Raw genomic sequence first — 18,066 nt, 5'->3', positions numbered from 1 at the left:
AATTGCTTGAACCCGGGAGGCGGAGCTTGCAGTGAGCCGAGATCATGCCACTGCACTCCAGGCTGGGCGACAGAGCAAGACTCCATCTCAAAAAAAAAAAAAAGACACCCCTTGGCCGGGTGCGGTGCCTCATACCTATGATCCCAGTGCTTTGGGAGGCCAAGGCGGGAGGATTGCTGGAGGACAGAAGTTCAGGACCAGCCTCAGCAACATATCAAAAAACACTAAAAAAACTCCCCCCCCACCGCCCCCGACACACGACAAATTAGCCAAGTGTGGTGGCATGTGCCTATGGTCCCAGCTACTCGGGAGGCTGAGGTGGGAGAATGTTTTGAGCCCAGGAGTTTGAGGCTGCCATGAGCTATGATTGTGCCACTGTACTCCAGCCTGGGCATCAGAGCTGTACTGTCTATTAAAAAAAAAGAGAGAGACATCTTGTTTCGCTTTCAGTGATCAGATTCTGTGAGGTGGGGTGAGACCTTTGCATCACTAGGTTTTAAAGCCCTTCAGGTGATTCTAGGCTGTGACTCATTCATCTACCCCAAGCCTCTCATTTACTATTTGAGAAAAACTAAGGCCCAGATGGAAGATGGTGGGGTGGGGAGCTCCAGGAATCTGTCCCTTTACCAAAACAACAACTGAGCTGGCAAGAACTATGTTAAGTAGCTATGGAATATTGGTGTCTAGTAGAACACTTGCAGTGTCCAAGAGTGAGCTTGATGAAGAGGCTGCCGAATTTCAACATTTTGGGTAGTGGCTACCATCCTCCATTCCCAAGCCCTGTGACGGGCAGCAGTGTGGATAGCAGTCCACATTCCTAGTGAGGATTGCTGGTGCCAGGGTGGGCAATAGAGACCTGTCTTCTAAAACTCAGGGCGCGTATTTTGATTGCTGATTGCTACTTTAGAGCTCCAAGGGGCTAGCGCTAAAACTGACAGTTGTTTTAACTGGCATTATTAAATGCCAGTTAAAAAACTCTATGGGCTGAAGAGGCTTCCAAGCAACCCTGTTGAGGGGATTTAAGGAAATAATGTTTTTTTTTTTCTCTTTTTGGAGATAGACACTTAAGGAAACTTTTGTCAGGTCATTGACTAACTTCAGAGATAAGAAAACAGAAAATTCAGCACTTTCACACAACAAGAAGTACGCACTTTGCAAAACTAGTTTGGAAAAGTTACAAAAAAATGGCTTCAGCCTTCAATAAGCAAAAATCAACAATCACTGAAAGAGAGGATTAGATTTCCAGAGTTATCAAAATGTAATACACAGAATGTCCATCTCTCAACATAAAATTATAAAACATACAAAGAAACAGGAAAGGATGGCTCATTCACAGGAAAAAGAAATTTGGCAGAACTTGTTCCTGAGGAAACCTGGGAATTAAAATTATTATACAAGATGTTAAGTCAACCATCTTCAAAATGTTCACTGAACTAAAGGAGACCATGAGCAAATAACTTAAGGAAATCAGGAAAACAATGTATAAATAAAATAATATCCATAAAGAGATAGAAATTATTGAAAAGAGCCAAAGAAAAGTTCTAGAGCTGAAAAGTGTAATAAATGAATACTTGGCACATGCCTGTAACCCCAGAACTTTGGGAGGCCGAGGCAGATGGGTCATGAGGTCAGGAGATCAAGACCATCCTGGCTAACACGGTGAAATCCCGTCTTTACTAAAAATACAAAAAATTAGCAGGGCGTGGTGGTGGGTGCCTGTAGTCCCACCTACTCGGGAGTCTGAGGCAGGAGAATGGCGTGAACCCAGGAGGCAGAGCTTGCAGTGAGCTGAGATCACGCCATTGCACTCCAGCCTGGGCAACAGAGCAAGACTCTGTCTCAAAAAAATGAAAAAAGAAAAGAAAGGATCAGCACACTTGAAGATGAGACATTGAAAGTATCCAGCCTGAGAAGCAGAAAGAAAAAAAAAAAAAGAAAATGAATTGAACATGTGGGACTTGTGGGGCATCATCAAGCATACTAAAATATACATTATGGGAGTCTCAAGGGAAAGACAGAGAGATATGAAGAGAATGTTTGAATGAAGAATGGCCCCAAACTTCCTGAATATGTTGAAAGACATGAATATGCACATTCAAGTTACTCAATGAACTCCAAGCAGAATACTCAGAGATTCACAGTGAAACACATTATTATCAAATTGTCAAAATCCAGACACAAAGAGAATCTTGAAAGCAGTAACAGATAAGTGACTCAGCATAAAAGGAACCCTCAATAAAATTCACCACTCATTTCTCAACAACCACAGAGGGTAGGAGGCAGTAGGATGGCACATTCAAAGTTCTGAAAGAAAAATAATGTGATCAGCAGGGCATGGTGGCTCATGCCTGTAATCCCAGCACTTTGGGAGGCTGATGTGGGCAGATCACTTGAGCCCAGGAATTCGAGACCAGCCTGGGCAATACGGCAAAACCCTGTTTCTACAAAAAAAAAAAAAAAAAAAAAATTAGTTGGGTGTGATGGTGCACACCTGTAGTCCCAGCTATTCAGCAAACTGAGGTGGGAGGATCACCTGAGCCTGGGAAGTCCAGGGTGCAGTGAGCTGAGATTGCGCCACTGCATTCCAGCCTGGGTGATGGGAGTGAGATCCTTTCTTGAAAAAAAAAAAAAGGAAAAAGGAAAATACTGTCAAGCAAGAATTCTCTATCTGACAAAATTATCTTTCCAGAATAAAAGAGAAACAGAACATTTTCAGGTAAACAAAAGCTGAGAGACCCGCCTTATGAGAAATGGCAAAGAGAGCCCTTCAGGCTGAGATGAAGGGACATTTAACAGTCACTTGACATAAGAAAAAAAAAATGCTGGTAAAGGTAACTACTAGCTCTAAAAGTCTTATTGTACTTTAGGTTTCATCTATAACTTCTGCCTTTTAAAAATATTATTTAAAAGGTGAATGCATGAAATAATAATTACACATCTGTTAATGGCCATACAGTGTATAAAGATAGACTCTGTAATAACAACAATATAAAGGGAAGGGAATAGAGATATATGTGTGCAGAGTGTTTGTATACTATTGAAACTAAGTTGATACTATTCAAGCTAAGTTGTTAAAAATTTAAGATACTAGGTGTTTAAACAAATTTTAACTAGTTTAGGTGTTTCCAAGGTAACCAGTAAATAATAACTAAAAAAATATGGAACAAAAGAGTAAAAGAAAGAGTCGAAGCCAGGCAGGGTGGCTTATGCCTGTAATCCCAGCCCTTTGGGAGGCTGAGGTGGGGGGATCACCTGAGGTCAGGAGTTTGAAACCAGCCTGGCCAACATGATGAAACCCCATCTCTACTAAAAATACAAAAATTAGCCGGGCAGCAGGTGCCTGTAATCCCAGCTACTCGGGAGCCTGAGGCAGGAGAATTGCTTGAACCCGGGAGGCGGAGGTTGCCGTGAGCCAAGATCACGCCATTGCACTCCAGCCTGGGCAACAAGAGTGAAACTCTATCTCAAAAAAAAAAAAAAAGAAAAAGAAATAAAGAGTTGAATGGAACATTATAAAGAACCAACTTTTAAAAAAAGCAGTAATGGGGGAATGACGAGCAAAAGAAAACACACACAAAACACAAACCCCTAAATGACCAAAAACACAACACACATATACACAACAAATAGCAAAATGGCTGAGCCTGGTGGCTCACGCCTGTAAGCCCAGCACTTTGGGAAGCCAAGGTGGGCAGATCACTTAAGCTCAGGAGTTCAAGACCAGCCTGGCCAACATGGTGAAACCCCGTCTTTACTAAAACACAAAAATTAGCTGAGCGTGGTGGTGCATGCCTGTAATCCCAGCTATTTGGGAGGCTGAGGCAGGAGAATCACTTGAACCTGGGAGGCAGAGGTTGCAGTGAGCCGAGATCATGCCACTGCACTTCAGCCTGGGCGACAGAGTGAGACTCCATCTCAAAAACAAAAACAAAACAGCAAAATGGCAGATTAAATACTTTTTAATCAGTAATCACATTAAATTTAAATGGATTAAACTCTTAATAAAAGGCAGAGATTTGCAAATTGGATTTAAAAACCTGTCCATGTATCTACTGTCTCCAAGAGATTCACTTAGGGAATACAAGGAGGTTGAAAGTAAAAGAATGGAAAATGTATTTCATGCAAATAATAGCCAAAAGAGAGCTGAGGTGGCTGTATTATTTTCAGACAAAATAGATGTTAAACCACATGGTTTATGAGAGACAAGGATAGTTGGAGACTTCAGTATCCTCCTCTCAATAATGAATAGAACTAGACAGAAGAGGCCAGGGGCGGTGGCTCACGCCTGTAGTCCCAGCACTTTAGGAGGCCGAGGCAGGCGGATCATGAGGTCAGGAGATCGAGACCATCCTGGCTAACACGGTGAAACCCCATCTCTACTAAAAATACAAAAAATTAGCCAGGCGTGGTGGTGGGCACCTGTAGTCCCAGCTACTCAGGAGGCTGAGGCAGGAGAATGGCATGAACCCGGGAGGTGGAGCTTGCAGTGGGCCGAGATTGCGCCACTGCACTCCAGCCCGGGAGACAGAGCGAGACTCCGTCTCAAAAAAAAAACAAAAACAAAAAAACCCAAAAAATTAGCTGGGCATGGTGGCACCCCCCTATAGTCCCAGCTACTTGGGAGATTGAGGCAGGAGAATAACTTGAACCAGGGAGGCAGAGGTTGCAGTGAGCCGAGATGGCACCACTGCACTCCAGCACAGGAGACAGCGAGACTCCATCTCAAAAAAAAAAAAAAAAAAAAAAAAAAAAAAAAAAAAAGAACTGTACAGAGGAACAATAAAGGAATAGAAGACTTGAACAGCACTCTAAACCAATTAGACCTAGCAGACATATCCAGAACAATCCACCCAGCAACAGAAGAATATGTATTCTTCTCAAGAGCATATGGAATATTTGCCAGGATAGCCCATATGTTAGGACACAAATCTTCATTAATTGAAAAAGACTGAAATAATACGAAGTATCTTTTCAGATCACAGTGGAATGAAACTAGAAATCTACAACAGAGGGAAATCTGGAATATTTACACACACGGAGATTAAGCAACACACTCTTAAATAATCAATGGGTCAAAGAAGAAATCACAAGGGAATTTAGAAACTGCCTTGAGATAAGTGCAAATTAAACACAACATGCCAAAACTTGGGATGCAGTGAAAGCAATGCCAAGAGGGAAATTTATAGATATAAATGCATTCATTAAAAAAGAGGATCTTCTCACGCCTGTAATCCCAGCACTTTGGGAGTCCTAGGCGGGCGGACCACGAGGTCAGGAGATCGAGACCATCCTGGCTAACATGGTGAAACCCCGTCTCTATTAAAAGTACAAAAAATTAGCTGGGCGTGGTGGCGGGCGCCTGTAGTCCCAGCTATTTGGGAGGCTGAGGCAGGAGAATGGCGTGAACCCAGGAGGCGGAGCTTGCAGTGAGCCGAGATGGTGCCACTGCACTCCAGCCTGGCAACAGTGAAAGACTCTGTCTCAAAAAAAAAAGGGGGGGGGATCTTAAATAAATAACCTAATTGTACACCTAAAGGAACTAGAAAAAGAACAGCATATTAAGTTGAAAGCTAGGAGAAAGAAGGAAATAGTAAAGTATACAGAGGAAAGAAGTGAAGTAACAGAAAAACAATAGAAGAGAACTGATGAAACCCAAAATTGGTTACTTAAAAAGACCAACAAAGTTGACAAACTTCTAGCTAGATAGGTGAAGAAAGAAGAGGACCCATTATGAATTCAGAAATTAGAGTGGGAATATTACTACTAATTTTCTGGAAATAGAAAGCATTTAATGAGAGAAGAATATAAACATTTGTATGCTCACAAATTGGATGACCTAGATGAAATTTTAAAATTCCTGGAAGCACACGAACTACCAAAATTGACTCCAGAAGAAATAAGAAAATCTGAATAGACACATAACAAGTAAGGAGAATGAATCAGTAATCAAAATTTTCCAACGAAGAAAGTCTAGAATTAGATATGTTCTCTGGCAAAATCTACAAAAGCTATAAATAAGAACTAATACCAGTCCTCAAACCCTTCCAAGAAGCTGAAGAGGAAGAAACACTTCCTGGCTTACTCTAAGAGGCCAGTATGGAGTATGGCCCTGATACCAAAGGCAGACAAAGTCACTACAAGAAGACTAAAAACAAATGTCTCTTGTAAATATAAACAGAAAAATCCTCAACAGAACATTAGCAAACCAAATCCAATAGCCTATTAAAAGGACTATACACCAGACCAAGAAGGATTTATTTCTGGAACAGAAGGATGGTTGAACATAATAAAAATCAATCACTGTAATATACCACATTAATATAATGAAGGAGAAAAAATATCATTTCAATTGATGCAGATATAGCATTTGACAAAATTCAACACCCTTTCATGATTGAAAAAAAAAACCAAAACACTCAACAAACTAGAGATAGAAGGAAACTACCACAACGTAATAAAAGCCTGTTTGAAAAACCCATGGATGATATCATGCTCAATGTTGAAAGACTGAAAGCTTTCCTCAAAGATCAGGAACAAGGCAAGGATGCCTGCTCTCACCAATTCTATTCAATACAGTACTGGAAGTCATAGCCAGAGTCATTAGGCAAAAAAAAGAAATGAGGCATCCAAATCAGAAAGGAAGAAATAAAATTATCTCTGGTTGCAGATGACTTGATCTTATATGTTGAAAACCATATAGACTACACACACACACACACACACACACACACACAAACAAAACCAGTAAATGCATTTAGCAAAGTTGTGGGGTACAAATTGAACACACAAAAATCAGCTGTGTTTTTATACACTAACGATATATACACTAATAATCCAAACAAGATATGAGAACAATTAATTCCATTTACGATTATATCAAAAAGAATAAAATACTTGGAGATAAACTTAGCCGAGAAAGTGAAAGACTTATACCAGTACTGAAAACTACAAAGCACTGATAAAAGAAAATAGAGAAACAAAGAATCTCATGTTCATGGACTGAAAAACTTAATATTGTTAAGATGTCAAAATTGACCTGGCATGATGGCTCACACCTGTAATCTTAGCACTTGGGAGGCTGAGGCAAGAGGATCACTTCAGCCCAGGTGTTTGAGATCCAGCCTGGGCAACACAGTAAGACCTGGTATCTATTAAAAAAAAAAAAATGTCAAAATTGCCCAAAGTGATCTGCACATTCAATGTAATCCCTATCAAAATCTCAAGGGCTTTTTTCCCAGCAAGAGAAAAATCTACCATAAGATTCGTATGGAATTTCAAATGCTTCAAACAGCAAAAATAGTCCTGAAAAAAAAAGAAAACAATTGGAGGAATTTTACTTTCTCATTTCAAAACTTGCTACAAAGCACAGTTATCAAAACAGTGTGATACTAGTATAAGGCTAATCACATAGACCAGTAGAATAGAATAGAAAGTTCAGAAAGAAATGCATATGTCTATGGTCAGTTTTTCTTTTCTTTTTTTTTTTGAGATGGAGTCTCACTCTGTCGCCCAGGCTGGAGTGCAGGAGTGCAGTGGCGCCATCTTGGCTCACTGCAAACTCTGCCTCCTGGGTTCACGCCATTCTCCTGCCTCAGCCTCCCTAGTAGCTGGGATTACAGGTATGCGCCACCATGCCCAGCTAATTTTTTTTTTTTTTTTTTTTTTTTTTTTTTTTTTTTTTTTTGAGACGGAGTCTCACTCTGTCACCCAGGCTGGAGTGCAGTGGTGTGATCTCAGCTCACTGCAAGCTCTGCCTCCCAGGTTCACGCCATTCTCCTGCCTCAGCCTCCCGAGTAGCTGGGACTACAGGCGCCCGCCACCACGCCTGGCTAATTTTTTGTATTTTTTAGTAGAGACAGGATTTCACTGTGTTAGCCAGGATGGTCTCAATCTCCTGACCTCGTGATCTGCCTGCCTCGGCCTCCCCAAGTGCTGGGATTACAGGCGTGAGCCACCGTGCCCGGACAGTCAATTGATTTTCAACAAGGATGTCAAAGCCAACAGAGTGGAAATGACAGTCTCTTCGACAAATGGTCCTGGGAAAACTGGAAGGTCACAGGCAAAAGAATGAAGCTAGCTCATTACCTTATACCATATACAAAAATTCAAAGTAGGTCAAAGATCTAAATTAATGAGCTTAAACTATTAGTCTCTTAGAAGTAAACATAGGTGAAAATCTTCATGACCTTGAATTAGGCACGTGATGTTTTAAATCTGACACCAAAAGCAGGCAAAAAGAGAAAAAATAGCTAAATTGGACATCATCAAAATTAAAAACTGTTGTATATCAAAGGCATTTCTCCCACAGAATGAGAGAAAATGTTTGCAATTCACATATGTGATGAGGGATCAATATCCAGAAGACACAGCAAACTCCTGTAACTTAACAACAAAACAAACAAACAACCCACTCCAAAAATGGGCAAATAACTTGAATAGCTATTTTCCAAAGAAGATATACAAATGGCCAATAAACACATAAAAAGATGCTCAACATCATTAGTCATTAGGGAAATGCAAATATCACTATTCACGCTTCTTAGAATGGCTTTTTATTTTTTATTTTTATTTTTTTTTGAGACAGAGTCTTGTTCTGTCACCCAGGCTGGAGTGTAGTGGCACAATCTTGGCTCACTGCAAGCTTCGCCTCCCGGGTTCACACCATTCTCCTGCCTCAGCCTCCCGAGTAGCTGGGACTACAGGTGCCCGCCACCACGCATGGCTAAGTTTTTGTATTTTTAGTAGAGACAGGGTTTCACTGTGTTAGCCAGGATGGTCTCGATCTCCTGACCTCGTGATCCACCCGCCTCGGCTTCCCAAAGTGCTGGGATTACAGGCATGAGCCACCACGCCCGGCCTAGAATGGCTATTTTGTTTTTTTTCATTCTTTCTTTCTTTTTTTTTTTTTTGAGACAAAGTCTCGCTCTGTCACCCAGGCTGGAGTGCAGTGGTGTGATCTCGGCTCACTGCAAACTCTGCCTCCCAGGTTCACGCCATTCTCCTGCCTTAGCCTCCTGAGTAGCTGGGACTACAGGCGCCTGCCACCATGGCCGGCTAATTTTTTGTATTTTTAGTAGAAACAGGGTTTCACTGTGTTAGCCAGGATGGTCTCGATCTCCTGAACTCATGATCTTCCCGCTTTGGCCTCCCAAATTGCTGGGATTACAGGTGTGAGCCACTGTGCTGGCCTTTTTTTTTTCTTTTTTTGAGACAAAGTCTTGCTCTGTCACCCAGGCTGGAGTGCAGTGGCGCAATCTCGGATCACTGCAACCTCCACTTCCCAAGTTCAAGCAATTCTCCTGCCTCAGCCTCCCTAGTAGCTGGGATTATAGATGCCTACCACCAAACCTGGCTAATTTTTGCATTTTTAGTAGAGATGGGGTTTTGCCATGTGGGCCAGGCTGGTCACGAACTCCTGACCTCAGGTGATCTGCCCTCCTCGGCCTCCCAAAGTGCTGGGATTACAGGTGTGAGCCACCGTGCCCAGCCAGAATGGCTATTTTTTTTAAAAAGAAAAATAACAAATATTGGTGAGGATGAAGGAAATTGAAACCCTCATACATTGCTGGTGGGAAGGTAAGATGGTGCAGCTGCTACATGTCCATTTTGTGCTGTTATAACAGAATACCACAGCCTAGGTAATTTGTAATAAGTTGAAATTTATTGGCTCACAATTCTGAAGGCTGGGAAGTCCAAGACTGAGGGGCCAGCATCTGGCAAGAACCTTCTTGCTGTGTCATCATCCCATGGTGGAAAGCAGAAATGCCATAGAGGGTGAAAGAGAGAGCAAGGGAGGGCTGAATTTGTCCTTTTACATGGTATGCACTCTTATGATAACTAACCCATTCCTGTGATAACCATATTAACCTCTTAATGAGGGCACAATTTCCATGACCCAAACACCTCCATTAGGCCCTACCTCCTAACATGACGACCACATTGGGAATCAAATTTCCAGCACCTGAAATTTGAGGACACATTTAAATCATAGCAATGGGTGTAGAGTTTCTGTTTCAGTCGATTTTTTTTTTTCTTTTTTCTGAGATGGAGTCTTGCCCTGTCACCCAGGCTGGAGTGCAATGGCGCGATATCGGCTCACTGCAACCCCTGCCTCCCTGGTTCAAGCGATTCTCTTGCCTCAGCCTCCCGAGTAGCTGGGATTACATGCATGCGCTACCATGCCCTGCTAATTTTTTGTATCTTTAATAGATATGGGGTTTCACCATGTTGGCCAGGCTGGTCTCGAACTCCTGACCTCATGATCCGCCCACCTCGGCCTCCCAAAGTGTTGGGATTACAGGCATGAGCCACCGTGCCTGGCCCTGTTTCAGTTGATTTAAAAGTTCTGGAAGCCGAGCGCCTCAGTCCCAGCACTTTGGGAGGCCAAGGCAAGTGAATTGCTTGAGGTCAGAAGTTCAAGACCAGCCTGGCCAACATGGTGAAACCCTGTCTCTACTAAAAATTAAAAAAAAAATTAGCTGGGTGTGGTGGCGTGAACCTGTAGTCCCAGCTAGTTGGGAGACTGAGGTGGGAGGATCATTTGAGCCTGGCAGGCACAGGTTGCAGTGAGCTGAGACTGCACCACTGCACTCCAGCCTGGAGTTCTGGAAATAAACAGTGGTGATGTTTACACAACACTGTGAATGTTTTGAATACCCTTAATTGTACACTTAAATAGAGTAAAAATGGGCCAGGCATGGTGGCTCATGCCTGTAATTTCAACACTTTGCAAGGCTGAGGTGGGAGGATCACTTGAGGCCAGGAGTTCCAGACCAGCCTAGGCAACATAGCAAGACCCTGTTTCTATAAAAAATTAAAAAATTAGCCGGATGTGTGGTGACACATGCCTGTAGTCTCAGCTACTCAGGAGGCTGAGGCGGGAGGATTGCTTGAGGCCAAGAGTTTAAGGCTGCAGTGAGCTATGATTACACCACTGCAGTTCAGCTTGGGTGACACAGCGAGACTTTGTCTCTAAATAAATAGCAGAAATGGAAATTTTATGTTAAGTGTATTTTACCACCACCACCACCACCACAACAAAGCAAAGCCAAGGCCCAAGGAAGTCCTCTTTAGCAGAGAGCTGAGATGGAGAAAAGGGTTCTGAACCACAGCTGTCTGCTGAAGGAAGCTGTCCAAAGGCCAGTGAGGTCTCTCCTGAGGTTGCCTGGGCTGTGCATCAGGAGTGAAGGTTGAGGGTCACCTTAGGTGTGAGAAGGAGCAACTGGGAGAGTGGCGCTGATGCTTCCCCCCGGGTTAGGAGGCATTTGGATCACAGAGCGATGCCTGTTCATTCCTGCTTGCAAGGGAGCAGATCTCTTGACACCCGATCGGCCTCTATTCCGTTCCGGCAGCTGTCCGTGTCAGGAGCGCTGGGCTTGCTCCTCCCCACGGGAGCCATCACAGAGGCCTCGGGCAGTCTGCATAGACAACTGCCTGGCAGGTGACCAGGAGGGGATGCATGAGCAAATGCAGGTAGCACTCGCAGTCCCCCTAGCTGTGCCCTCAGCACCTGCTGTCTAGGAGGCAGAAGCCTTGTTCTCGGCCTTGCAGGTGACCCCAGTGTCTCTGAATTCGGCGCCATATGTGTAGGAGGGGAGTGATTGCATCTGAAGATGGGAGTCTGGTTGGGGGTTTGGGAAGCTCCCATCACCCCTCAAGAGTCCACTGACCAGCCCAGCTCACACCAGGTGGGCCTTGGCATTGGAGGCCACGGCTCAACTCTGCAGTTCCCTCTGGGCAGCATTTCCAGGGACTTGTAGGTCAGCATGGTCATCAAGGACAGGTGGTGAGAGCAGCTCCTCATTGTCCTGGTGACCCCAATGGTTCATTTTCTGGTGTCTCTGTGGTGAGCTCCTGTTACATCAAGCGAGTGGAAACTACCGAGGACCAACAGCCCTGGAAATACACGGAGAATAAATATAGGATGAGTGGGCTTTGTGAGGGCTGTTTTCTGTGACTTAGCAAGGAAAGCCTAGAGGGGAAGGTAAAACTGCTTCTTCCCAGGGAAGCCAGAAGCCTGAGAACTTAAAAGGGAAGAACTTAATGTATTTCAAAAATGTAACCCTCATGAATTAGCAACAGTTTTATAAAGAAAGAGCTTTCTGAGCTTTTAGAATCTGTTCTGATTCATCTGTGCCCCCACAAACTTTACCCTATTTTTATGAGTCATCTTGCGAACAGCCTCAAAGGTGCATCAGAATGACAACAGAAACCAGAAGAGTTATTAGGGCACTAAGTATCAGGAGATCTGGGCCATATATCTTTAGTGGGCAGTGTTTACTGCCCAGGATGTCTCAGACATCACAATTTTCCAGAAATGATTTAGGTAATTGGAGTTTTCCTTCCCAAGACAAGGCATTTTAGGGAATAACGTCCCATATCTGTGGCGTTTGCGTCATGTATTCACTGTATTCATAGACTGCTTTAGGTACTTAGAGAGCAAAATATATCAATCCTGCGTTGCTGTATTAACATGCCTTTGTTTGCTCCACTGGAGATGAAATTCTACTGCAGGTGTTTCCAAAGTTTCCGTATGACCCATCATTTAACGAAGCAACAGCAGTCAGATCCATTACAAAGACAGACATGAGAAAAGGCAAGTGTATGTCATTAACATAATAAGTGCACACATTTCTATAGGCCTATGTGTTGTCTTAAATGTGCTATACTATCATACCAGCAGTCTTTAAACCAACTACTGGTGGGGCAAAGCCAAATTGAGATATGAAGGAAACAACTGTCTGAAATCCTCTCTGTAACCTTCCACTCACTATGGAATCTGTGCTCCAAAGTGTGAATATCCCTGTATTTTGGGGTGATCCTTGATGTGCAGTGTTAGGCAGGTTCTGCCACCCTGGAGGCATTCAGAGGACAGAAACCTGATCTGCAAGTGGGGTTCCCCACTCCCGACAACAGGAGCCCCTAGCAGCATCCTAACTTTCAACCCAACACACGAATCCTTCTAAGTGCACAACGTGGTTTGAGAGAATTAGTGCAGTCATTAATACCCCATTCAGTGGATGATAAAACAAGACCAAAAAATGACTTACCTTAAGCACACCCATAGAAATGACACGTGAAGAACACACTGTTTCCCCAAAGCAGCTTCATATTATGGGAAAAATTTAGCACTTTGGGAATTAAGATAGGTATTTGCTCACAGTAATAAGGATAGAATAGTGTATTGGAAATCTGCCAGCCGTGGGTACAAGTGCCCCAGGCAGGGAGAGGGAATGGGCACTGTGTTGGTATTCTGCAGACAGATGTTTGCACCCCAATTCCTGAGGGTAGTTTCCCTGAGGGTAGCCCAGGACAACTGCCTAGGCACCTCTGCAATCGGCAGTGAGGCGGCACCACTGTCTACATCAAGGCATTCACTTTCAAACACACATTTTGCTCACACAAGTTGAGTTCTATATTACCATTTCAACTTAAAAATGGAAAACAAGACCAGGCACGGTGGCTCACGCCTGTAATCCCAGTACTTTGGGAGGCCGAGGTGGGCGGATCACTTGAGGTCAGGAGTTCGAGACCAGCCTGACCAACATGGCGAAACCCTGTCTCTACTAAAAATACAAAAAAATTAGCCAGCCATGGTGGCTCATGCCTGTAGTCCCAGCTACTTGGAAGGCTGAGACACGAGCATCACTTGGACCTGGGAGGCGGAGGTTGCAGTGAGCCGAGATCTTGCCACTGCACTCCAGCCTGGGTGACAGCGAGACTCTGTCTCAAAAGACAAAAAAAACACACAAAAAACCAAAAAATGGAATACAAAATATGGGCCCAAGGTGCTTGCAAATGTGTACTGATGAATACCCTTTTTCTTATTGTTTTTTATTCATGTGTCTTATCAAAGGAACCAGCGTTGCTTGGAATTCTCCTAAACCAGAATATTTCCTTGGCAGTGTGGACAAAATTCCTGATAAAGGTAAATGCAAATGCATAAAATTGGAATTGGGGGTTGGTAAGTCATTGTTCTTTTTCCTCTTTTTTTTTTTTGAGACGGAGTCTCACTCTGTTGCCCAGGCTGGAGTACAGCGGTGCAGTCTCGGCTCACTGCAAACTCTGCCTCCCAGGTTCACGCCATTCTCCTGCCTCAGCCTCCCAAGTAGCTGTGACTATGGGTGCCCGCTACCACGCCTGGCTAATTTTTTGTATTTTTTAGTAGAGACAGGGTTTCACCGTGTTAGCCAGTATGGTCTCGATCTCCTGACCTCGTGATCCACCTGCCTTGGCCTCCCAAAGTGCTGGGATGACAGGTGTGAGCCACCGGGCCCGGCCCCTCCTTTTCCTTTTACCTGACCTGAGTTCAGAGCTGAGGGTCTGGCAGATGGTGCTCAGACTCTCTTGTAGAGAGTACAAGAGAGTACTTGTTTTTTTTTTTTTTTTTTTTTTTGAGACAGAGTCTCACTCTGTTGCCCAGGCTGGAGTACAGTGGCACCATCTCAGCTCACTGCAAACTCTGTCTCCTGGGTTCAAGCAGTTCTCTGCCTCAGCCTCCCAAGTAGCTGGGACTACAGACGCACACCACCACACCCAGCTAATTTTTGTATTTTTAGTAGAGACGGGGTTTCACCATGTTGGCCAGGCTGGTCTTGAACTCCTGACCTCGTGATCCGCCTGCCTCGGCCTCCCAAAGTGCTGGGATTACAGGTGTGAGCCACCGCACCCGGCCACAAGAGAGTACTTGTACTTGGCTGTACAACGTGTGTGCTTCACCCTGAATTACGAAGAGTTCCCTAATCAATGGTAAGGTTTAGGATACCCATGGTTTCCCCAAATCCCACCCTGTGCGAGTCTGCTTCTGTGATATGTACAGCATGGAGGAGCAGATCAGAATGTTTATTCTCTGCAGGCAGACAGATGCCAGCCAGGAGGGACAGAGAGCTAGCCGCAGACACCTGGTGCCTCCTCCCAAACTGACCTGGGCAGGTCCTTCCCCCGCTGGGGTGGTGGGGCTGGGCAGGGGCTGAGCACATTCCTGAGGTGCTGCCCCAGAGGAATTCTCCCCTCCTCCTCAGGAGTGTGGGAAAGCGCTGCCTCCAGCTAGGAGCAGAGGCTCATCTGAGCTATCTGATCATGCTGGAGGGAGATTGGCTCCAAAGACAGGATGAGCAGCTAGAATCCATGAAGCATTTCTCCCCCAGAAAGACTTAAAAGATTTAAAAGAAAAAAACCAGGCCAAATAGGTCACTGTCCAAGCTGGTAAATATGTGGTCTTTCCTGGGTGCAGGATTATGAACCTGGCCAGGAGTTCCCGGGCCGCACCATGCATCAGCCGGAGGTCAGGGTGGGGAATGGGAAGAGCTTATTGAAAATCCTTATTCCTGGCTGGGCGATGTGGCTCCCCTGAAGTCAGGAGTTCAAGACCAGCTACTCAGGAGGCTGAGGCAGGAGAATCGCTTGAACCCAGGAGGCAGAGGTTGCAGCGAGCTGAGATCGCGCCACTGCGCTCCAGCCTGGGCAACAAGAGCGAAACTCCGTGCTGGGATTACAGGCATGAGCCACCGCGCCTGAAAATAGTGTGTTTTAATGTCTTGTCGGACTAGTTCCCCTTTTGCAGTTTTTGTTTTTTCATTGTTTTCCTGGCTATTTTTGCATGTTTGTTTTTCCATGTGAACTTTAACATCAACTTGTCTAACTTCATCAAAAGGCTATGGTATTCTGATTGGCATTGCATCAAATTTATACTACAATATTCACTGTGGGAAAACAGTTGTTAGGTCATCCTATGCTAGAAATGGGAATGCCTTTCCAGTTCTTCAAGTTTATTTTCACTGTGTGTTAAAGTTTTCCTTACATAGATTTTTACATGTATCTTCTTAAGGTTATTCCTAAGTCACTTAATTTTCTGTGTTGCTATTGTAAGAGAGGGGGTTTCTCTATCATTATACTCTCTACCTACTTAATGTTTGGGTATAGGAAGGCTTGATTTTTATATATTAATTTTATGTCCTATTGCCTTGTTCAATTCTACGTATACTGTTATAGAGATAGTTTTACTTCTTTTTTTTTTTTTTTTGAGATGGAGTCTCACACTGTTGCCCAGGCTGGAGTGCAGTGGCATGATCTCAGCTCACTGCAACCTCCTCCTCCCAGGTTCAAGTGATCCTCCTGCCTCAGCCTCCCGAGTAGCTGGGACTACAAGCCCATGCCACCATGCCCAGTTAATTTTTGAATTTTTATTAGAGACAGGGTTTCACCATGTTGGCCAGGCTGGCCTCCAACTCCTGACCTCAGGTGATCTGCCCGCCTTGGCCTCCCAAAGTGCTGGGATTACAAGCATGAGCCACCATGCCCAGCCAGTTTTACATCTTTACCTATTGTTATGCCTCTACCTGATTTATTTATCATGTTTAATTGCATTGTTAATACCTCTAGGATAACCTTGAATGGTTGCTGGAGATACAGTGGGCATCCTGCTTTGTTCTTGCTCTTGGAGAAATGCCTCTTGAGTTTCCTGAATAAGAGTCTGGTTATAGGACTAATATGAATGAGAGATTATCTGTATATCTATCCTTCCATCTACACACATACATGTAAATATGTATGCATACATATATTTATACTGAGAATGAGAATATATCTGTCCAAAAAATACTTTTTGGGTATTTTTTTTCTGTTTCTGTGAGTTGAGTTACTTTAGATATCTCATGTAAGTTGAATCATACAGTATTTGTCTTTTTGTGGTTGGTTTAGTTCATGTAGTATAATGTTCTCAAGGTTAATGCATGTTGTAGCATATGACAGAATTTCCTTTCTTTTTAAGGCTGAATAATATTCTATTGTATATATATACCATCTTTTCTTTATCCATTTATCTGTTGTTGGACACTTGGGTTGCTCTCACATCTTGGCTATTGTAAATAATGCTGCAATGAATATAGGTATGCAAATATCTCCAAGATCCTGTTTTCAATTCTTTAGGATATGTATCCAGAAGTGGGATTGTGGGGTCATATGGTAAATCTATCTTTAATTTTTTGAGGAACCTCCATATTGTTTCCATAGCAGCTACACTGTTTTACAATCCCACCAATATGTGCAAGAGTTTCCATTTCTTCACATCCTTGTTAACATTTGTTATTACATATTTAAAAAATCAAGAATGGGTGCTGAATTTTTGGAACTAATCATATGATTCTTTTCCTTAAGTCTATTAAGATTATATATATGATAATAATGAATTTCCTAATATCAAACCAACCTTACATTCCTAGAATAAATTCTACTTGGTCATAGTGAGGCTTGGAGAGTCCAGTCACTGCTCAGGAATCTTGGGCCTGGGCCCAGCTTTTTCTCTGCTTCAGCACATCTGTGCTGTCACTCAGAGTGGCAGGGGATTGGAAGGAGCCTTGGGGTTCCTTTAGCCACCAAGAAAGCAGCAGGTCTTTGTATAGCTATGTAGACTGAGCCATGATTTATAACTTTTAATTATTGATACATATGATAGGTGTTTCTCCATTTGTATTCTTTTTCAATTTTTAAAAATTATTATACAATACACATAATATGAAGTTTACCATCTTAACCATTTTTAAGGGCGCAGTTCAGTGGTATTAAATACATTCATAATGTTATGCAACCATCACCAGCATTCATCTCCAGAACTCTTTTCATCTTATAAAACCAAAACTCTATACTCATTAAATAATAACCATCCATTCCTCCGTCTCTGCATCCCCTGGCAACCACCGTTCTACTTTCTGTATGATTTTGACTATAAATATCTCACGTAAGTGCAATCATACAGTATTTTGTTACCGACATTTCATTTTGCATAATGTCTTCAAGGTTCATCCATGTTGTGGCATATTTCAAAATGTCCTTTCTTTTTTTTTTTCTTTTTTTTTTTTTTTGAGACAGAGTCTCACTCTATCGCCCAGGCTGGAGTGCAGTGGCGCGATCTTGGCTCACTGCAACCTCCGCCTCCTGGGTTCATGCCATTCTCCTGTCTCAGTCTCCCCAGTAGCTAGGACTACAGGGACTACAGGCACCCGCCACCACGTCCGGCTAATTTTTTTTTTTTTTTTTGTATTTTTAATAGAGATGGGGTTTCACTGTGTT

General features: G+C 43.3%; 1 protein-coding gene across 4 annotated transcripts in view; it reads left to right on the top strand.

The window, feature by feature from the left end:
• C12H2orf92 (chromosome 12 C2orf92 homolog) overlaps nt 1-18,066 on the top strand; it is a 37,154-nt gene that overhangs the window by 10,524 nt on the left and 8,564 nt on the right. For all 4 annotated transcript variants that reach the window (XM_024927572.4, XM_063594576.1, XM_055107632.2 and 1 more), the window contains 2 exons: nt 12,497-12,595; nt 13,856-13,927. In XM_024927572.4, coding sequence (XP_024783340.1) covers nt 12,497-12,595; nt 13,856-13,927 — 171 coding nt within the window. The remainder of the gene's footprint in view (nt 1-12,496; nt 12,596-13,855; nt 13,928-18,066) is intronic.

Source organism: Pan paniscus, chromosome 12 (assembly GCF_029289425.2).
Source record: "Pan paniscus chromosome 12, NHGRI_mPanPan1-v2.0_pri, whole genome shotgun sequence".
Taxonomy (NCBI): Eukaryota; Metazoa; Chordata; class Mammalia; order Primates; family Hominidae; genus Pan; species Pan paniscus.
The sequence above is the reverse complement of the archived record's forward strand: the minus strand, read 5'-3'. Positions and strand labels throughout refer to the sequence as shown.